The sequence below is a fragment of the Orussus abietinus genome, unplaced genomic scaffold (genome assembly GCF_000612105.2).
Source record: "Orussus abietinus isolate OABI.00-Male unplaced genomic scaffold, Oabi_2.0 scaffold2, whole genome shotgun sequence".
Taxonomy (NCBI): domain Eukaryota; kingdom Metazoa; phylum Arthropoda; class Insecta; order Hymenoptera; family Orussidae; genus Orussus; species Orussus abietinus.
Window position 1 is genome coordinate 3,032,514 of NW_019396012.1, and position 23,183 is coordinate 3,055,696.

The following is a 23,183-nucleotide window of genomic DNA, read 5'->3' on the forward strand; positions in this document are numbered from 1 at the left end:
ATCGGCGAATTGGTTCCAGGGCCGTCTTCTGGAAATTGGGTTCCTCCCTGGGGGGTCCCGCTCTTCGGGATCGACTCCGCAGGGGGGCTCTCCCTTTTTTCCTCCTCTTATAATTCACCGACTATTACCGAACTGACGTTTCAATCGCCGAACGGGATATACTACCTGGAAATCGCGAGTTAAACAATCGTTAGCCTCGTAAGTCACCCTCCAGGCAGGCAGAAAGGGGTTGGCACCCCCCAGGGAAGCGGAGGCTGGGCACGAGACGGGGTAGTAATTTGTCACTATTATAAAGGACTCAGCAGTGAATAATTACCGTCTTAGGAACTTCCGAGAGCCGGTCGAGCCGAGACCACCTTCGCGGCTCGTCGTACTCCGATCTACTTATGGAGACCAACCCTAGTTCCACCTACCCTGAAGAGCGACCTGTCAAAGACGTCGACGTCGACGTGGCACTCGGAAATCCGGCGAAATTAAGAATAACAGCAATGAAGAATCATTTATTTCCAGTGGACTCTGAATTAAACATGTCCTAGTACACGGTGAGACCCCAATTTCCGGGGAATTCTATATCTTCATCCTTTTTCACGCGACACCGGAAGACGTAGCTGTTCTGGGAGAGCAATTCCTCGCCGTTGTGTGTGCAGGAAAGACCTTCGGGACAGGTGCAGACGTTCTTCATGGCGTAATTTGGGATGCGGTTGTGGCCCTCCAGGTTGTAGACCACCCAACCGCAGGCACTGGATCCGCAGGGTCCGCTCTCGTCAACGGCCTCGGTATCGGAGGCTAGGCCAAGCAAGAAGATGGTCGCCACGATGACCACCGACGTCGTCACTTTGAAGGATGCCATGGCTCCGGGATCGCAAATCGAGACAAAAAGTGGTGGAAAGACGTGCGGAAGCGTAGACGAACGCGCTTTGCCTACTCCGACTACGACTAGAAACGGATTTATATACCGGATTTGTTGGCTCAGGTGGGGCCGTAATGGGCGTTTATTTGCCCGAGCTGGAAGTGCGACACTTGTCTTGACACAAGCGTGACGTCGGACAGGAAGGCGAGTTCTCGTGGAAGCTAGACCCGAGGATTAGGAGCACGATGTTCCCCGATAATCTGCGCCCCACCGATATCGCTCCGAGATATTAAGGTCGCTTAAGTTGGCAACTCGGTTTAACCGCAACTTAGAGCCCGCCACGCCGCGGTCCCACTTAAAACTTGGGTTAACCTTAAATTTCAATTTGACCAATCACGGAGCCCTCGGGATACGGTTGCCTTCGGCTAATCAGGAGTTCCCATCCCGGGTGGAATGAAAATGAACTTTCCGCCCCCGGTGGGGAGAATCGCGCCGATTTCGACCGCCCTTGACTCTGACTTCGAAACGACGATCTCTAATTTAATTTAATTTTTTTTTTTTATTTAAAGGAATTTAAAGGAAAAATTAAAAAATCGCCATTGAGTGAATAGTATTTAGTTTACATTTTTTTAACTTATCTACGGGTGTGGCAGAGGGTAGTCAATCTGACGGTGTGTTAAATTCCAATATTTTATGTGTTGAGTGTGCAAAAAAATATAAATCTCGATAAAACGCGGGATTTCGGCGCATGTCCTGTGCAGGTCGCGCGGCGTCGAAGTCTCCCGATCGGAGGCGATCGCCGAGTCATAGATCGGACTTCTGGAGGCGATAGATCGATTCGAACGATAACGCCGAGGATCCTGGAATTGCGAAGCTGCCTGTCCAGGCTTGGCCATTCGCAACTGCAAACAGCCGTGCCGGGGTCGGCTACTTTACGAGCTTCCTTTATGGTTTTATGGCCGACCCGGAAGTCGGCCACCTCCAGAGCGCGCGCGTTATCGTCACTTCGCCGTCTACATACTCTAAATTACGTATTCAACGCCTCTCTGTCGTCGGACAATTTTGTAAAACCCTGCAGACTGGATGACGTGGTCACCCCCGAAGAAATCGCAAGATTTCGATTCAGACTCCTCGCAGTTCTCGATTTAGAGATCCAGAAGTAAGGCATATCTATCTGTATTTTCGGTTTTTTTTTTTTTTAATGAAATCACTTTTAGGAAAAATTCTGTACAGAGTGAATGGTGGGGTGGGTGGAGATAGGAGTCCTGACCAGAGTTGATCCAAGAACCTCGCGATGGCGCATCTTCCAGGACCCGATTAAAGAATCCTCACCTCGGGCGCGAGAGGCGTCCTCCGAGAGCGAGACACGCGGAATAATATCGCGGAGGAAAGCTAATTTCCTTCCCGAGTCCGCGCGTTCCGGGACGAAACTCGGAAAATTAAAGTTGACGCGATACAGCCACGAAGAGAAGAGCCGGGGGCATCGGGAAGGATCCCAGGTCGAGCGACCAGTAGGAGCGTCGCCAGGACGCTGGGGCATTATCCCCCCTTGATCTTAATCACCTGCAGTCAGTCGCGGGTTGCAGTCTTCACCGTGACAAAAACCTGAAGACATCTAAGAGAAGATGGTGGGTACGCGTAAATCCGTGGTAACGCGCGGTGGACGCGCCTCCACTATCTCGTCTTCAAAGGACCTCTGGGTCCATCTCCCTGGACTTGTTTGTCAAGGTCCGGGTTTCCCCGAGTTAATAAAGCCGACCTAGATAAACAAGATTCCCTCGCCTCCTGCGGAATCTAAAAGGGATGACGAGGAGTCTAAGGACGAGTTCCGAGGGAGGTCGAGCAGGGGCGTCTTCAAGGACCGGAACCTGGGTGGCGACCAAGGATCCTGACCATCCGCATCGTCTCCTGTCCTGTTACTCGGAATTAAGGTCGACGGAAGGCGAGGCCAAGGATGCATCCTTCTGGCGAAGATAAAACGCGCGAGTGGACGTAGGCGCTGCCGGTGACAGGGAAATGCACTTAACGCCGACGGGCAACCGACGCCCACCGACGCCCACCACCCTCCGTCGAAATTGCAGACGCACGCGGGGGGTCCTCCTGCAACTGACGTCCCGTTTAATCGCGCGTGAAATATTAAAACGTCCTTCGTCTACCCCTGGATTTCCATCTAAAGGCGGAGGACACCTTGGCCAGCCTCGACGCCATCGATAATTAGCTGCCACGAATGGCCGCCATCTTCTCCGCGTCTCTTCGGGACCAGGTCGAAGGGGATGGAAAAAGAGCCACCAAGGTTGGAGCGAACCTCTTCGACCTCTTATGGGGCCCTCCACCCCCGACGCACGCGAGACGCGTAATTTTGACCACGGGACCGAGCACGTGGCAGGTCAGGACTGTGAGACCTGGTCTCTCTCTTGCGATTCCGAGCGCGCGTTCTCGCTACCTCGGTGACACACACCGGCGCGCGACGTGACCCGACTTCAACATCGGGGGGGCCGGGGGTTGGGGGTGAACCACGTACCGTTCCGGACCATGGCCCGATCACGCCCCGCATCCCCCGATGCGGATCGCGGTAACTTGGTCTCGAAGACCAGAGATAAAAAAATGGAAGCCTTGAGACACGCCAGCAGGGGTGCAGAAGCTGAACAGGGAGGGAGAAGAGGGACCGTTTCCCTTCTACATCGGATCCCACCGGCTGTTAATTCCGGACCCGAATTTGGGATCATACCGAGGTGACCATTAAGGGTTAGTGTACCGAGATATTCCTCAAGTTTCAAAACACCGCGCAAGTGCCGCTTAAAGGACCTCGAGACTCCGTCGGGTCAATTTCTCGAGTACATGGTCCAAAGTTGTGCAACGCGACCGACATGCCACTCGTCGTAATCGAACCCCTGGGGTCCGTAAATCGAGCCTTCGACGACGTCCCCGAGAGAATTCGCGACCTTCCAGTAAAATCAGCTGATTTCAGGGATACAGTGATGGGTGGGATCAGGAAAATTCATAAAATTCTGAAAATTCTTCAAGTAGCGCGGTCGCGCAAAGATTGTCTCGTCCCGTCTTGGTCGCCGCCATGAAAGGGCGCCCTCCCGCTCCGTAAAGCTGCATATTAATAACGATAAAACGCTTTACGGCTAGAAAGACCAACATTAAGGAAAGGCTCAGCGTCAGGTCCGCCAAGTTTACGAGCTATTAATGTACGTTCACGTGCGCGCCGTTTACGGGGAATTAGAATTTTAACTGCGAGCCCACTGATAAACGGCGCTGCGCAATGACACGCCTGCAAACCGGAAGAGACCGCGAGAAATTAAATGAAATCGGGAAACGTTCACGTAAAGCACGCCCGAATGGCTGCAAGGTCGGAATTCACTGGTATCGGAGTTTGAGACATGTTTCTTGAGTATCACCAAGTATCGGCACGGCGGAACTTCATGTTTGGTGATACCAAGGATCACGACGAGCAGGGCGGATCGACCTGAGGTCACGACCAACAGTCGGGATTAAATGTGGAGATTAAAGCCCAAGGCCGAAAAATCCAGCGTGGGCGGTATATATTACCGAAGAAGGTGATACCGAAACCAAAGAGAGCGGTGTTCTCCAAAACAATGGTTCCGCGTGCGAGTTTGATTTTTGCTCTTCTGGAGCTGTTGCTGATCACGGCAACAGCCTTCCCAAGACCTGATGCCAGCGCCGAGGCTGATGCCAGTGCCAGGGCGAAAGCAGATCCTGGAGCGAGCCCTGAAGCGAGCCCTGAAGCGAGCCCCGAAGCGAGCCCTGAAACAGACCCTAAAGCAGTCGCTGAAGCCTCCGAAGAGACCGAGCCCAAGGAGGTGTCGAAACGTCGCGGGAAAAATCTGCCTCCTTGCTACCCCACATATTATTCGGCACCTGGACACCCTCCACCTGGGTATCCCTACCCCCTGCCCTACCCCTGCGTACCTGGCGCACCTGGTGCACCTGCGGTCTACTACCTCTCCGTGCAGCCTCCAGAGTCCAGCATCAAGAATGTCGAAAGGACCATTTGCGAGGACTGCATTCGGACCCTCTCGAAAAAGGTAAAATGACTGGGTAGAAGGACCTTGAAAAAGGATGGAGTTCATTCATTTTACTTTCAGGAAGGTGGGAAGGGGACGAAGTCTAAGAAGACCCTGAGGTGGTACGTCAAGAAGTCGAAGTCGAAGGATAAGAAGGACTCTTCGGAGGAGGACAGCGACGAAAGCGGAAAAAAGGCCAGCGGCGAAGACGACGAGAAGAAGAAGAAGAAGAGTGAGAAGAAGGAAAACGAGCACGAGGGGGATAAGAAGGACGAAGAAAAGAAGGAAGAAAAGAAAGATGAAAAGAAGGAAGAAAAGAAGGAAGAAAAGAAGGAAGAAAAAAAGGAGGAAAAAAAGGAGGATAAGAAGGGGGATAAGAAGGAGGATAAGAAGGAAGAAAAGAAGGAGGAAAAATCCGAGAAGAAGGGAAAGCACAAGGGCAAGGGCCACGGCAAGGGGAAGAAGCACAAGAAGAAGAGCAGCTCGGAGAGCAGTGAGAGCAGCAGCAGCAGCTCCAGTCATGGAGATTAGACCGAAAGTGACGACAAAAGGATGACAATGGACGAAAAACTGCAATTCTTCAAGACCTTGATCTACTACTAATATATAACCTTGATGACGAGAATTCATATGTATCAATAAACGTTTCAGCATCCGAGATGGATCTCTTTTTATTCGTTCCCCTTCAATCATAACCTAAATAAAGTAACCTGAATGATATGTCCTTCTCTAATTGTGTAGTGTGATGTTACCGTTGTTAAAAAAAAAATCCGGAATTTCTTCTTTGAAGCCAGGACGCCGATAAAAAATAGTTACTACCGAGTCGTGACGCGAATTCGTGCACTAGAACGTTGTTAAACATTCGTTCCCACAAGTATGGCGGTCAGTTCGAAATTTCCCTGTCGCATGTGCAATATACTGCAGCACGAGGGGGAATAACGCAATCCGCGCGAATTTATACCCCGCTCGTGCACGAGCCGAAATTTTAATCGAGTCGGAAATATTTTCTATCGCGACGTTAAATATTTACGAGATAGGCGATAGTGCATTTTCGGGCCGGCGGAAAATTTCTGTCGCGAAATGTTCACGATAAAGCGTATAATAAAGAAGAGTCGCGGTCGGCATTGCCAGTCTTGTCATCGACTTCAGCAACGAATCATGGTTGCCGTTAATGGAGGCGTCCTGGTGACGCTGGCATTGCTGTTTCTGGTGACGGTTAGAGGATACCCAAGACCCGAGGGAGATGCCAGAGCAAATGCCGAAGCAGATGCCGAAGCAAGTGCCGAAGCAAATGCTGAAGCGGACCCGTTGATTCCACATCAGCTGAGCATATCGAAGCATATATCCGCGTCCTTACCGCACAAGAGCATCGGCTTCGGCCTCAACATCCACAAATCAGGGGGATTGGGTAAAGGGGAAGAGTCGGACAACGACCACCAAGCCCATTCTGCCTCGATCCATAAGAAGGTCGTCATCGCGAAGCATCACGTTTTGAACTCAGGTGGAGGAGGGAAGAAAGTGTCGCTCAGCTTGACGAAGGAGAAGCATGGATCATTTGGGGGTTCATCTGGACAGGTGTCTGGGAGCCACTTCAGCAGCAGCTCCGTCAGCCATTCTGGGAGTCATTCCGGGGAGCTGAGTGGAGGTCATTCTGGGAGTCATTCCGGGGAGCTGAGTGGAGGTCATTCTGGAAGTCTCTCCGGAAGTCACTCCGTTAGTCATTCTGGGAGTGTTTCTGGTAGTCACTCTTTTAGCCAGTCCGGAAGTCATTCCGGAAGTCACTCTGAAAGTCTTTCCGGAAGCCACTCCCTCTCTGGTGGACGCCACGCAGTTCACATTTCGAAGACGGTAGAATTCGGTGGAGGAGTTGGAGGTGGCCTTCACTCCCAAGGCGAGTCTTCAGGGCACTTCGAGAGTGGTTCCAAACACAGCAACTCGACGAAGGTAGAACACAAGAGCGGTACCCACTTGGAGAACGATGAGAAGAACTCGGGGCACGGGGGCGCAGGATCAACTCACGAGTTCTCGTTGTCCGTCAATGCCCAACGTGAACTCAATGCCGGGGGGAAAGGAACGGACTCTGGAAACGTTGGACACAGCAGCTCGACCTTCGATGGCGAAGAGGAGTCGACTAGTTCTCAGCAAAGAAGCAAAAGAGGGTCGAGTGCATCCAAATCCATAGGATTCAACCTATCCCATGATTCCTCCCTGTCCAGTTCCCACAGGCGCGCAAGTTCAGGTGAATCATCGAGCTCTTCGGGATCATCTGGGTCCCAAGGACAAGGACACGTCAGCACGACACTGGTGAAGAAGAAATCCGTGTCGTCCAATTCCCAACACGAGCTGAGTGGAGGAGGATCGAGTGGAAAGACAAGACCGATAGGACTCCACATAGAACATGGTTCTTCAGGGTCTGGCAGCTCCAAACATCGGGTCAGTTCAGGTGGCTCGAGCCATGGCGCGAAGCAAAGCAGCTCGACGTTCTTAAGCCATGAGAAGTCATCGTCGGTTTCCCATAAAGCGACAGGTGCATCAAAGGCATCAAGTGCATCAAGTGCATCAGGGTCCCACGGCAAGAGTAGCTCGACCAGCTTGCACAAGAAAAAGGAACTGACGCTCGGTGGAAAGGGCGGTCTGGGATTGGCAGGTACGATCAGCATCGAGAAGAAAATAAACATATCCAAACAGAAGAAGCAGGAGAAGAAACGTAGAAAAGAAGAGAAGCGGCTGGAGAAGAAGGAGAAGAAAGAGGAAAAGAAGCTCAGGATAGAAGAGAAAAGGGAGAAGAAAAAGCGCAGGAAGCAAGAGAGAAAGGATGACAGAAAGCGCAGGAAGGAAGAGAAGAGAAACAGGCAAACCAGCGAGAACTCCGGAAAAGGACACTTCGAGCTCTCGGGTTCTGTGAACGTTCAGAAGGGTTCAAGCATCAAAAGGAAACTGAACACAGGATTACACGTGGCGAAGAACTTGGCTTCAACGGGATCGGAAGTTTTCTCTCATGCAAAGGACATGGCCGGGTCGGTCCACTCCATGGTCCAGGCTGCGAAACCTCAGGACAGTGGTCTAGGCCTGAATTTCGGACTGGGATTCCATCATGGCACCTCAACGGGAGAAGTAGCGAGCAGCCAGACGGGACACGAAGTCGTGATCGAAAGCAAAAATAAAGGAACGGTCGAAGGAGAGGCTGAAGGAAAAGCTGAAGGAGAAGCTGGAAGTACTCAGACGGGCGAAGGAGAATCCGAGAACAATGCCGAAGAGGAAGGTGAGGAGGAAGCCGAAGAAGCCGGGGAGGGCGAGGAAGAAGGAGAAGCCCACGGTGAAGGTGCCGTAGGCCATGGGATCAACTTCTCCATAACCGCGCATAAAGTCATATCCACTGGCGAGGGCGAGGAGGGCTCTGCAGGGGAGGTTGAAGGAGATGCCGAAAAGAACGCCGAAGAGGACGAGGAAGTGGACGAGGAAGACGAAGATGCTCCCGGGGACGGAGAGGATGAAGATATCGAAGAAGGGAGCGGCGACGAGTATGCTCTGAGCGACTACGAGCTGAAGACCGACGAAGAGGAACCCGAAGGATCGGGAGGCTCGGAAATAGTGGTTTCGGGGTATTCCGAAAGCGACAGCCACCTCGGCCCCGTCATTTCCGTGGCCTATGGGAACCAGGGCGAAGGGAAGAACGACCCTGGAGAGAATGACGAAGAGGCAGCCGCACCTGCCGGCACCAGTCCTGCTCCTGCATCGCCTTAAGATGACACCGGGGAAGGTGAAAGAATAAAAAGACGCAGCATCTTGCATTAACCTAGTTTCATAATACCCTTCCGCTGCATTGCTACATTATGCAAGTAAAGCCCATCCGAGGACCCCTAAATCCTGCCTCGGTCCCGGTACGTTCGTGCAATAAATAAAGGACAACTACCCGAGGAAATATATTTTCGATGCGAGTCCCGATCCCCCAGAACTTCGCTCCTCCTCCTCGGACGAGAACTCTTCGCGCTTCTTTCGTCTGTCCTCCCCATCCGCACATTTTTCTACGCCCGGCGATTTTCCGCGTAATCTTTAATCCGGCCTGAGACCAGGGGAGAGCTTAGCGGAGATGGAAGGAAATTAATCTTTCCGAAACGGAGCAGCGGGTGCATTGCAATTTAAATCAGCAAGGAACCTTCCTGCATTTCCGCGAAATCCGCGAAAGTACCTGTACAGCGTTTCGCACGTACACCGGGATTTCTTCCGGAGATAAGAAATTGGAGCGACATCTTCAAGCAATCGGGACGACAAAAACGACCCATAACATGAAAGTTATTCAAAATCCGGCAATTCCTAATTTTTCATCCACGATCACAATCCAAGGAGGACATATAAGATCAAAATTGCACGATTTTATCAATCGGCAATTCTGTAAAAAAAAATAGGATTTCTTATCAGGACAATTCGTGCACCTCGAGTCGTGACTTCGGGCAGTAATCATTGACTTCCGGGAGGAGTTTATAGAATTTTTTTTTTAACAGGATATTAGTATCGGAATGGTGTCCAAATTATGTTGAATGTCACGAAGTGGAGAATCGTGGTGGAGGTTAGGAATTTTATATTTATGTGGGGGCTGATAGCTGCAATCAACTGATTTATGGGTTAGGAAATGAGAGACTGGCGGTTAAATACTCAATTTTCGGCCAGTGTCGTAATTTTACCGAAATTGGTCACTGAGCAAGGGAATATCGACGTTCGAGTCAGCCATGAAAATCTTACTGACATGGTTGTTTAGTTTATTGGTTCTTTTCGTATGGTCGATAAATTCGGTATCAAATGTGAAGGCCGATTCCGAAACTGCAGTTTCGGCTTCCGGTCCAGCTCCTGGGCCAATCGCACATCCATTAGGAGCACTGTCTGCAGCAAGAATAGCAGCACGCATTGCACGTAAGCAAATAAGAAAGAGCCAAGCAAGGAAGCGGAAAGAAGAAAGAGAAAAAAAGAAGAAGGCAGCGAAAGCAAAGGCGGACAAAAAGAAAAAAAAAAAGACCGAAGGTGACAAGAAGCAGGATGACAATAAGGCTTCACTCGGGTCCAAAAGCGATCGCAAAACCAAAAAATGAAACGAGCGAGTAAATTATGCCACTTCCAGAAGACAATTTATGGTAAAGAGTCCAGTTTTTACTGCAATAATTTTAGATATTCCGTTCGATATCTATCGAGATAGCGACAATCTTCGAAAGGTGCAATCACGACAAATTTTATATAAATGACGGATGCTATGGAGTATGGTCGACATTTGACATTTTTCCGGAGTCATGGAAACTACAGGGGTATTGTTGCTTGGCTTGTTGGTACTTTTTGTGGTATCGACGAAAGCTGAAACCAATTCTAAAGAGATGGCAGAGTCCGAGGATGCTGCGGGACCATCTCGGTCGGCACCGTACCAACAATTCAAAAGGAAATTTAATCAAGTAATGAACTCCACCTTTTCGTCCTCGAGCGGGAAGAAGACACCGTGGGAAGTAATCCGAAAGCACTGATCCTGAATAACCACTCCGAGAACCTTAAGAAATGCAAATGTAAATCGAATGTAAACGATCGCTAACCGTGAAATAAAATTCTGAAGGTCTGGAAAGATGTGTAGAAATTTAATCCACCTCCCTCTGACAGTGTAGCTATGTTAAGTTGAAAGAATAATGCAAATGTGAGAAAATGTTTCTGGATGAACTGGACAAGTACACGAACCAGCGCGCCGAAAACCAGTTAAATAAACAGCTATTTGCGCCAGCTAAATAAATAAAGGCATTTCAATGGTCTAATCCTCCGTTCGAATTTATGAAATAAATCGGCATGAGCGATAGTAAATAAAAAAGAGCGTGGAAGTAATTTTCTGCAAAGAGTCAAGGCCAAGTCTGCGATGCTCGGCTCGGTAGCGGGAAATTTAAACGTCAAGTGCGTGACGATTTTTTGAAAATCGTGACCAACGAAAGCAAGCTGATAAGTGTCAATTTTAAAGCCTGAGGAAGGAGGGGGAAATTATCGCGGGGGATTGAAAATCGTCGGAAGTGGACATCTAAACCAGTCCTTGTCGGTGCTCGAAGAAACGACCACGCGATGACGCTTTTTTCTCCTGTGGTCTTCATCTTGTTCGCCATTTTGCAGTTCGACCCGAAAGTGACTGCAACTCCGGACGACGATAACCAGGGTACGTCCATCTACCAGGGGGACGCGATTACGGTAGATGAGCATTTGTGGTTGACAAAGACGCGCAATGAACTGTTCGGAAAGATGAACCAGGAGCTGAAGAAATATAGAGAAAACACCGTCATGCAGCTCCAGGTCGCCATCAACAATCAAGGACTCTGCAGTAAACAATGGATGAACGTCGTCGACGAGTACTCGCTGGAGAAGAAACTCGACAAATGCGAGCACGTTCTAAATATGCAAGAGACTTTGTTAAACGCGGCCGTCGAAAATCGAAAAACTGGACTTCTTTACAAATCGCGAAACTTCTAACTCGCCCGAGATTTCCCCCCGTGCGTTCTCATTTTTTTTCCCCTCGGTAAAACAAGTTGTTAAATATAATCATTAATTTCGGGGCGATAAGCTGCAAGAGAACGTTCGGTCCTGCATCTCAAGATACGGGGAAAATCCTAAAAAATGGCTGGGAAAAAAAATATATGGAAGGGCTAAAGAATTATTAATAAATGTAAGATTTAAAGAGCGCGACTCGGTTGATCGGAAAATGTCGGTGGAGAAATTTTACGACCTCTAGGTCGTGACCGCGTGTCAAAATCGCGATAACGCGAGCACGATGATAATTCCAGGAGGATGGTCATAAAGAGTGGGAAGCAAAGTGACATAACCAGTGTCCGGAAAATGTTGAAATGGCTCGGACGTCCGCTCGTTGCTGAAGAGGAATTTTCAGGACGCAGCTCGACTTCCGGTCTGATGCCACTTTTGGCCTTGCTCCTCGTGTTCTGCATCTCCTTGGAGATGCAGCACGTTGCAGCGGATGAAGGTGACACTAACTGGGTCCCCGAAAAGAAAATAGTTTTTGGGAAAATCTACGATTCATCCAAAACAATGTCGAAGCCCATTTCACCCGAAACTCTGGAATGGAGGAAAAAGAAGGTGAAGGAACTCGACGAGGATTCCAAGAGATACCTGAAGACGAACAAGGCGGTCGTCAAACCAAACGTTAGGAAGGATCTGCAGAAAGCCATCAACCTGCAGGGGATATGTCGGACAAATTGGATGCACTTCGCCGACGAAGAGAAGCTGAAGAAGAAGCACGATTACTGCAACCATCTCCTGCGTCGTCAAGAGCTGTACGTCACGATGCTGCTGAAAAAATTCAAGTACGAGGAGAAATACAGCAGAATTCCATTAGCGGATTAGAAAATGAAAATCCATAATTATAGAAGAATTTCGGAAGACCAACTCCGCTGGACTCGGATGCAAATGCAGACGAATGACAACAGAGGTGGCAGGGCCGCGTTGTAAAAATCAATTTACGGTTACGATCTAGGAGGTATTACTTTGCAATATTTTCGAGTACGGAGAGATATACGGATAATAAAGAAGCTTGAAGAAATACATGAGATCCTGAAGAGAGTCCTTTCACCCTCCCCGCTTTCATTCTTCATTTCCTACTAGATTTTCCTCGTTTCTGTTTACAAGAATTTCAACGCTGCTGCAACTAAAGCCAGACGCCATTTTGTGGACATGCGGTGTAAATGAAATTTCATCGTAGAAATTTGTAAAAATAAGGCTATTATGATTTACGCCAGGATAAAATAACAATTATGTGTAATTTATCTAGAGCGATGCAGAAGACACTATCGGGAACCATTCACTCGTGAAATAGATATATGTATCGTCCTTAAAGGATTAATATAAAGATAGACAACAATGGAAAACATTCGTTCTCAGGCAGCAGTAATTTCTGTAGTAGTTCTTAAAAAATCATGAGTTTGTATTAATTTTTCTGGCAGTTTTGGTAGGCTTCCTAGCTGCCAGGATAATGGTAAAAAAAAGTAGTAACAAACATGAGTGTCATAAATAACGCAGAGGCAAGACCCAAATGAATACTCCGGAATGCTTAGAGTGCATTAAAATAAAAAAACCGACACTTGTTATACGCGATACTCCGCGAATTGCGATAAAGACGTTTCCTCGGGATCGGGGTAAAAACACGAATTCGAGATATCGAGGAAGCCGTTAGGTGTAACGACGTCGATTCCCTCGTAAAATGGATACAGGACGAAATGGTCACCAGTAGATTGGTTTAAAGGCCGCCAGATGAAAGACTTCCGCTTCAGAACGGCCGTCATTTTTCCCGGAAGACATTTTCCGGAATCATGAGGTGTATCTGGCTTCCACTAATTTCCCTGGCAGTCTTGGTTTACTTCGTTTCTGCTAGGGCAAAACCTGAAGCGGAAGCTGCACCTGGACCAAAGGCTGAAGCCAAGGCTTTGGCAGATCCCGATGCAGATGCCGAAGCGGAAGCGGAAGCTGGAAAGAATACGGGAAAAACTGCCATCCCCAGGGTGAAACTTCCTAATCCCAGGGTGAAACCCACTAGCCCCAAGGTGACCACTCCTAAGAAACCAAGAACCACTCCAAAACCCAAGATTACTCCACGACCTACGCATAAGACCACTCAAAAACCTACGCAAAGGACTACTCGAAAACCTACGCAAAAGACTACTCGAAAACCTACGCAAGGGACTACTCGAAAACCTACGCAAGGGACTACTCGAAAACCTACGCAAAAGACTACTCGAAAACCTACGCAAAAGACTACTCGAAAACCTACGCAAAGGACTACTCGAAAACCTACACGTAGAACTACTCGAAAACCTCAAACTAAAACGACACCGAGACTTGGATTCGGCGACATCGTGCATAACGTGAAGAACATAACCAAAGCTGGATCTGAAATCGTACAGAACTTAAACGCCACGTTTGGTCCATTGATGAATAAAGATAAGCAAAATAATGAAGGAAACGGAAATTCCACTCAAAATGGAGACGGTGGTAGCACTGGTGATACTAGTCCTCCCGAAAACGAGGAAAAAGGTGGAAACGATGGTGGAGGCGAAAGCGGTGATGGTGGTGACGGAAACGGCGGAAATGATAACGGTGACGGAGGTGATAAAGGAAATGCAGATGCCGGAGAAGGTGGGAATGATGAAGGAGGTAACGGAGAAGGTGGAGAAGGTGGGCAAGATGAAGAAGGTGGAGAAGGGGGAGAAGGTGGAGAAGGTGGAGAAGGTGGAGAAGGCGAAAAAGGCGAAGACGGCGAAGAAGGCGAAGAAGGCGGAGGTGGAAAAGATGGAGAAGGTGGAGAAGGCGAGTAAGGTGAAGACAGTCAAGACGTATAAATCCTAGAAACGCGATTCAGAAAGAGCAGGCCTAAAATATAAGTAGTAAGATAAATTAAGTATACCAAAGGACACCTCCGGAAGAAATTGTTAATTAAATCTCCTAGGAAAGACAATAAAAAAAAATAAACGTTCCCCTCGAGCTATCTTTATGTATCATCCCATGAATTCCTTGCAATTAAAAAACATGATTAAACAGCACTTTCCCTCTTTCTCTCCACATCGGTATTATTAACAGAAAATTCGCAACACTCCCAAATTTCCGTTAAATAATCGTCAAGTAACGGCAAATAAAAATCTCGCAGTTAACGCAAACCGAGCCAACAGGAATGCCCAGAAACAAATGTTCGACTATCGTTTTTAAATAATACACCCGAATAACCTGTAAAATGCATAACAATTGGAAATTAATGCTACGACAAAAAAGTTGTCTCCAAATCATCTGAGACACGAATCCAGACCACGAGGAGGACATTACCCATAACCATATCAACTCGTAAAACGGATAAGTAACGACGTGGTCTTGAGAGAATGGTATAAAGCTCGATGTAGAGCCGTCTCTCCGAATCAGGTGAAATGTCTCTCTAAACCAGAAAACGCACCCGAGGAACATGAGGTACTCCGGACTTCTATTAATTTGTCTGGCAATTTTGGTTTGCCTCGCCGTTGGTTGGGCAAAACCTGCGCCTAAAGCGGAAGCGGAAGCTGAAGCCAAGGCTTTAGCAGTTCCTGAAGCAGATGCCGAAGCAGAAGCAGATGCAAATGCAGCGGGCGCTCCAGAAGCCAAGGCCAGTGCCGAACCAGAACCACCAAGTCCGGGAAAGATAAGAATTCCGAGAGAAAACTTACAAAAGACGTCAGACCTAGGAAAGTTATCAAGGGAAAGGCAATTTCAGAAAAAGCTAAAACCTACTAAAAGACCTAATCCGAGACCGCCAAAACCTTCTAAAAGACCTAATCCGAGACCGTCAAAACCTTCTAAAAGACCTAATCCAAGACCGCCAAAACCTTCTAAAAGACCTAATCCGAGACCGGCAAAACCTTCTAGAAAACCTAAACCAACCCGACGACCTACAAAGAGACCCAGAACGACTAAAAAACCTAGACCGACTCGACGAACTACAAAGAAACCAAGAACTACTAAAAGACCCAGACCGAGTCCGCGACCAACAGAGCCGAAACCAAAAACCACTTCTAGATCACTAGATATCGATATAGACACTCCGTCTCCGGACTACAAGAACTACTACGATACGTATGGCGACGATGAAAACCCCGTAGAACCTGAAGACGGTGAGAAGGATGAAAATTCCGAAGAAGGTGAAGAAGATGAAAACCCCGAAGAAGAGGAAGAAGATGAAAACCTTGACGAAGGTGAGGGGGATGAAAACTCTGAAGAAGGTGAAGAGGATGAAAACGCTGAAGAAGGTGAAGAGGACGAAAACGCTGAAGAAGGAGAGGAAGGTGAAGCCGAAGAAGGAGAAAATGAAGATGCTGCAGACGAAGACGGCGAATCCGAATAAACTTAATGATAAACAAGAATGAAGACTTCCCCATGAAAATTGTTCTTCAAGGTCTAGGGAATCTGTACCATTATGAACGGAAATAAAAATGCATGATTCCCTTATACTGTCTTTATTTCTACCATTAATGGAACGAAGAAGGAGAAAATGAAGATGCTGCAGACGAAGACGGCGAATCCGAATAAACTTAATGATAAACAAGAATGAAGACTTCCCCATGAAAATTGTTCTTCAAGGTCTAGGGAATCTGTACCATTATGAACGGAAATAAAAATGCATGATTCCCTTATACTGTCTTTATTTCTACCATTAATATATAGCGTATATGCCATAACTTGGCCCATGTCCTGAAAGGATTTAGCACTGAAATGTTTAGACACCAAATTTTCCCTTTCCTCCTCATCACAGTTTATGTATGATCAGAAAAAAATCAACCCACCCAAGGCAATGTCCTGAAGATCCTGCGGTGGTAACATGCAACAATACTGACGGCTTCTTGTAAAATCTGGTCAAGTAGTAACGAATAAAGTCAATATATCGAAAACGACCTTATCAGAATATCTGAAATGCTTAAATAAAAAATACGACTGTTATTGCGATATTGCGATACGACTGTTATGCAATATTCTCGGCGTTGAAATTTTTGATAAGCGGGGTTTCGAGACGATTAGAAAGGTCACGAATCCTCCGTCACGAAAGGACCATTACGATTACGTCGTGATTGGAATACGGTCCGATATGGTTAGGAAGAAAGCAATTTAAGCCGTTCCCCGAAGCGAAATTTTTGCTTTCGAAGCGACTGTGACCACTTCCTGAAGAACTCCATCAAGAGCATGAGGTATACCAGACTTTTATTTATTTTTCTGGCGGTTTTGGCCTGCCTTATTGCAGCCAAGGCGAGAGCTACTGCGAATGCTGTGCCCGGACCAAAAGCAGATGCTGATGCCAACGCTTTAGCCGTTGCTGACGCCAACGCCGAAGCCGAAGCCGATGCTGTTGCTGAAGCCGATGCCGTGGCCGAGGCCGATGCCGAAGCCAACGCTGAAGCCGATGCTAATGCTGTTGCCCAGAACAAAAACTCAAAACAAATCAAACCTAAACCTCCACCGCGACCACGACCACGACCGCCCAAACCTACACTAAGACCACGGCCAACCAGAAGACCACGACCAAGCACAAGACCAAAGCCAACCAGAAAACCACGACCAACCAGAAGACCACGACCAACCAAAAGACCAGGGCCAACCAGAAGACCAAGGCCAACTAGGAAACCACGACCGACCAAGAAACCGTGTCCAACCAGAAGACCACGACCTACTCGTCAACCTAAACCAACAAGGCACACCGATATCAACGATTTCATCGATGCCGTGAAGAATTTTTCTGAAGCTGGAAGCGAAATCTCGCAGAACATAAACGATGGAATCCAGCCATGGGTGGACAAGAACAACGCCCAAAATGGAGAATCCGGATCTGGGGGTACAGAAAATGACGAAAACATTGGTCCTGTAGACGGCGAAGAACCTGAAGAGGGTGAAAAAAGCGAAGAAGGTGAAGGCGAAGGCGAAGGGGCAGAAGGTGAAGGCGAAGAAGGGGAAGGTGCAAGTGAAGGTGAAGGTGAAGGCGAAGACGAAGCCGGAGAAGGCGAAGAGGGCGAAGGCGAAGAAGTGGAAGAAGTTGAAGAAGACGTGATCGAAGAAGACGAAGGTGAAAGAGGAGAAGGCGATGAGGTCGAAGGATGAGCCCCAGATTCTGAAGAGGACTCAAAGTATAGGAAGTGGTATTGAAAGTTAGGCCTCATCGCAAAAAATTGTTCTTCAAGGTCTAGAATATCTGAACTATTATAAACTGGAATGAAAAATAAACGCTTCCTTTAAAGCTGTCTTTATTTCTGACATCGCATAACCTCCCTGTAATTAAGCAACAAAATGGATTTATCTTTTTTCTTTCTTTTCAAATCCAGCATGACCATGATGAGTTCGAAACACGCCTGACGTTGAAAAAAGGCTTTTTTAGACTGAGTTCATTTGTATCATCTTATTGGTCCCATTTATTAGGATAGGTAGAAAAGGAAGGACGCATCATTGTCCGACATACCTAATCAATTCTTGATACCCTTTCTACTAGTTCGCAATATTTATTATTTCCTTGCAGAATATCGCGAAAGGGGCCAAACCCCCAAAAATTAGGATATCCAGTTTCGCTTTGATTAAAAAAAGCTTAGAACATCCAAACTCTGAAAACGATCCAGGCACGTCAAAATAAAATCTGAAACGTGGTCGTAATTTTAGGGAATCAGGATTTGATAAAAGTCCACTTTCCCGGATCTACTCTACGTGACCAGGCCATTAATCATAAATATTTGTAAACGACGGTGATACATCCCTGAAGAGTCTCCTCGGAAACATGAAAATCACTGAGCTTTTTCTGATTTCCCTGAAAGTCTTAATCTGCTCTCGGAATTTTTTTCAGCACGGATCCATGATAAGGAAGCAATCGATATGGGCTGATAACAACCCAATAATCGTGCATAGCTAATCGCAAGATGTTCATAAAAAGTGGTCAATGAGGTGTTGGGGTAGTCAATTGTCTGGGGCTGTTGAAAGAGGAAACATGAGGAATCACTTGTTCCTCCTCTTTCTTCTGCCTCTTGTGGTCCAAATAAGACCCATCAGGTCGAGCAGCTGCGATGCACCACCAGACAACAGCAACGAAATCTATATCCAAATAATCGACCTGATATCCGGGGTGGAGCCGAAGTGTCTTAAAACGGACATCACAGACGCCGAATTGATAAACGCCCTCGGGAACAAGGAACTGCTAAGATACATCCAGAGAAATACAAATGTCTCGCCTGCCGAGAAGTCCTGGAATGACTACACGGACGTGGTGGCTTTGCACACGGCAGCAGGTGGAGGTGGCGGTGGACTCCTCAGCACCCTCTTCAGACTCCTCAAGTTTGGCGTGTCAGTAATGGGCACGTATTACATCATGAAGAGGTTGGCCTTAAGATTTGGACTGAGCATGGTGATGGGCACCGTCAGAAAGTTCTTCACGAAGACAGGCCTGAAGATGCTGCGAAGGTTCGGCTCGAAGAAGTGGTCGAAGATGAGGTTTAAGCGACTGAAGCGACTCAGGATCAAGAGGAAGAAGATGAAGCAGAACAAGGACCAGGAGACGAAACAGAACAAGGACAAGATGAATCAGCGAAGCTTGGAAACGCTGGATGATTTCTACAACCAGTACTCGGACGAGAACGACGAAGACAACGAGGATGCTGAAGAATACAGCGAGGAAGAAGGCTCCGGGTATGAAGATGTAGACTCCAATGAAAGTTACAATGCAAACTCTGAAGAAGACGCGGACCAGGTGTATACGAATTCGGATGAGGATGCCGAAGACGGTGGAAAAGGGAACGAGGATGAGGAGAACGAGAACGCCATCACCACGGTTGTAAATTCCATCAACCACAACGTCGCCATGAAGGAGGACCTGATGAAGACGAGCTTCCAACAGAAGATCAGGTGCATTCGATCCGTTGCTAAACTGACGTATGTAGAGGAGATGGAGAAGAAGGCCAGAGAATGCATCGACCTGATCGTCCAGGAAAAGGCCCTGGTAAGGGAGATGAAGAACTATATCGCGAAGATTTTCGTAACCACGAAGGAGATATGCGAGAAAATTATGAGCAAGATTACGGATACAGATGTGCTGGATCAGGCTATCAAGGACACGTGCTTAATTAATGGTTAATCTCTTTTCAATCGATTGTTATATATACACCTTTCGGTAATTTAATAAAAATTGATGACGAAATTCCCCTATTTTGTTATTTGAATTTTCGACCCAGGTTCCCTCCACTCCTCAATGTCCATGTTTTAATCAACGTCAGGGATGCACAAATAGATTTTTAACATATTACACAAATTATCAAATGATCGGTAAATTAAACAAAATAATTTGGATCGATGTGGTCTAGACCAAGATCCTAATACGAGGATGCGAGATAGCATTAGTAACACAAAGTGGTCTGATTAAATAATTTTTTCCAAGTTCTATCATTTTTTAATCAAAATTTAGACACGCGATTTCCTCCGAATCGGCCAAGAATTATTTTCCTTCGCGTGGGAATATAGGAAAATTCCATAAAATTACGAAAACGATACCGGAAGCTGTCCTGGATCAGTAAAAAAACGTGATTCCGAAAATCGTGACGAAGATATGAAAAACGCGGATTTTAATTAAGCTTGAAAATCGAGACCATAGGGAATATAGGAAAATTCCATAAAATTATGAAAACGATATCGGAAGCTCTCCCGGATCTATAAAAAAAAAAGTGATTCCGGAAATCGTGACGAGGATATTAAAAACGCGGATGTTGATAAAGCTTGAAAATCGGGACCAGGGAATTCGGAGCGATAAGGATGACACGATTTTTGCGGCATTAAAGAAGTCGCCGCCGAGGCTAACTTCAGGAAGTGTCGAGAAGACGTCACAACCATGAAGTACAGTAGACTAATTTTAATTTGTCTGGCCCTGTTGGTCGCCTTTGTCGCGGCCTCTCCAAGAGCAGCCCCAGAAGCGGTCGCGGAAGCCAAAGCTGAAGCTGAGGCCGAAGCTGAAGCGAAAGCAGTAGCAGAAGCCGACCCTGAAGCCGTAGCCGAAGCCGAAGCGGCCCCTGATGCGGACCCTGGAGCCCTGGCCGAGGCCGAAGCAAGTCCCAAAGTCAAAAAGAGTAACGTGCTCAAACAGATAGTAAAGACGAAAACGCCAAAGAGGAAATTTAAACTCCGAAGAACAAACAGACGCAGAAAAGTATCCAGGAGGAGAAGGAGAAGGCGAGGGCCGAAAAAGACCACCTTGAACCAGCGACTCCGAAAACTGAGAAAAGCCAGCAGCGACGCGAAGGACATTGCAGACAATCTGGAGAGCATAGCTACGTCGATAAATGACGCAGTTAACGGGCCATCTGAAGATGACGAAGAAGAGGACGAGACCGTGTACGACGACGCAGATGAGGACGACGGGGAGGATGATGACGACGGCGAGGAGGAGGACGAAGAAGTCGAGGAGGAAGAGGAGGAGTAAATGACTCGAATGCAGTTCGAATTCACGTTTCATGGTCCATTTGTTGATAATAAAGATGTCAAATGTACCATGGGTCTCGTTCCTTATTTTGCATGGTAGTATAAATAGGATGATCTTGGGGTTAACGATCGATATTTAGGTATCGACTGGCGTGACCAAGATCGAGAGATGCAGATGGGAGCTGGTTGGAGCTGGATTAAGTTAAAGACCCTGAAGGGGCGTTTTCTTCACGGCGTCGCTTCGAAGAGATCCAATGAGCGCTCGATCGCCGTCCCATTGTCCCGGTCCTTTCTTCCCGTCCATTTTCCCACTTTCCTGCGACTTCGTGGACGTCACTTTAATTCCAAGTCCCGAACACCTCGGGACCCCCCACGACTCGCGGTAATGAGAATCGTAATAAAGTTCCGCCTCCCTGAAACTCGCGATCCCATCTCGCGCCTCGCCGAAGAGCCGGATCTCCGGGTTTCGGACGCCGATAAACGGCGAGAGAGCTAAATCGAGAAGAACCGAGGTAAACTCATCAGAGAAAACGTTAATGACTCGAAGTAGCCCGACGGGAAGTCACTTCCACGTGACAAGACCCAGTTAAGGATGCACCGATACAGACAATACCTTCATTTCGAATATCTTGATAATCCCAGACCCTCCAAAAACCTAAAAAATCCAGAAACTAGGAAAAACCAACACGCGTCCTATCCATCGAAGCTGCAAATTTCCGAATTTCCAAATTTATTTCCGGCACAAACACCGCCACCCAACCGCCCCCTCTTCCTGGACCTCGGGCATTGTTCACCGATCGCGCGAATCGCTGTTCGCGACAATGATCGATCGATCGCTCCCCCGCCCCGGCCCACTCTCCCATTTCGAGGTCCGAGTGTCCTCGGGAAATTAAAAGCCCGAGTGAAATCGCTAAAAAATTAAAATCCCCCCCACGCATCGAGAATAACAAACCTGGGTATAAAATCGTACCGAGAACCGTGCGCGAACGCGCCGCAGAAAATGGAAAAAGTTAATCTCGCAAGGACACGAAGAGAGAGCCCGACGCACGCACCGCAGTCAGCCGCCCTCTTTGGCCAATTTCCAAATGACCGAATGGACGTTTCTCCCTTTATTTCGAATCCCAGATTTTTCGAAAACGTCGATCGGCAACATATCGGCGATTCGAGCGCACCGGAAGTGTGTGCGGACACTCGAGACGAAGTGTGGGAGACAGGGTGCAGGGGATGTACGCAGGATACCCGGTTAAACCACCGAGAGCACCGAGAGAGCACCGAGAGCGCCCAGAACCCGCTTCCAACGGGCGATGGTCCAAATTGCGGATTGGTCCAAAATTGGACCATGCTATCGCGGAATCGCTGCCGTGTCTGGTTGGACATTTAGTCCGGCGAGTGCGGCCCGAAATTACGGGAAACGCTCAAAGGTTCACCCGGCTCTCGCGTACGTGGCAATTCCGAAGTGAACTTCGCCGAGCGACTCGCAATTACGCCCTACCAACCGGGAGGCGCGTACGCGTCGATCTTGGAAGCTGGGGGGAATTTTACCCCGTGAAAATTCGAGGAAAATCGAAGGTATCTGCGTTACCTAGGTCAGGGACACGAGATAGTGCCCTAGGTCAAGGATAGGGTCTCAGATCGAGGATCATACCGTAGACGAAAACGGGAATTTTTCCCCGTGAAGGTGGAGGCTGGGCGAAAGATACTGGCACCCGTGAAATTTAGCTTATTTTCCAATTATTTGTCATTTCTATTTACTTTGATAAATAATTAAATTTCATGGGCGTGGGGACCTTTATTGAGGCTTTTACAAAATGCTGGTAAAATCCGAAGCGATTCGGTACACCCAGGTCGTAGAAATGTCCGATCAACGATTGACCACTCGGATGCCACTTTCGCATCGCCTTAATTCCTGGTTATCCTCGATTCCCTCGGTCACCCCCACAATTTGCAATGATATCATCCGTAGTGGAATACGCTTATTCGGTTCGAAGTATCCCGAGAAATTTACGAGTAGGTCGACGGAACTTCCCCGTCTTCCCGGGTGTTCCTCCCCCATGGCGGCCGAAGCGTAGCCCCGGTAAACCATTAACGGGCGGAAATAACGAGGAGACGTTAAAGAGGACTTTACGCAGCCCCGTTAAAGGCACCCAACGGGCCGCAGCGGGAGATCGCGTCGTTATTGAAATTAGAACGTTTAATTTCCACCCCTGTCTGGTTCTTTGCGCCCCTCCTCGAGAAACCTGAAGTCCGACCGGCTCTCCGCGTCGGAATTCTTTCCTCCGACTGAAAATTTCATGCATGAACCCCATCTCGAGGGACCCCCGGAAATGCACCCCGTCAAT

At 47.9% G+C, this 23,183-nt stretch overlaps 2 protein-coding genes across 2 annotated transcripts in view; one reads left to right on the top strand and one right to left on the bottom strand.

Moving 5' to 3' along the window:
- LOC105700448 (Down syndrome cell adhesion molecule) overlaps positions 1–23,183 on the bottom strand; it is a 112,895-nt gene that overhangs the window by 73,173 nt on the left and 16,539 nt on the right. The gene's annotated exons all lie outside the window — the stretch shown is intronic.
- On the top strand, positions 14,801–16,046 carry LOC105700537 (protein TsetseEP-like). The gene is made up of 2 exons (XM_012426460.1): positions 14,801–15,725; positions 15,911–16,046. Exons 1-2 carry the CDS (start codon positions 14,846–14,848, stop codon positions 15,940–15,942), a joined length of 912 nt encoding a protein of 303 aa, XP_012281883.1. The 5' UTR covers positions 14,801–14,845; the 3' UTR covers positions 15,943–16,046.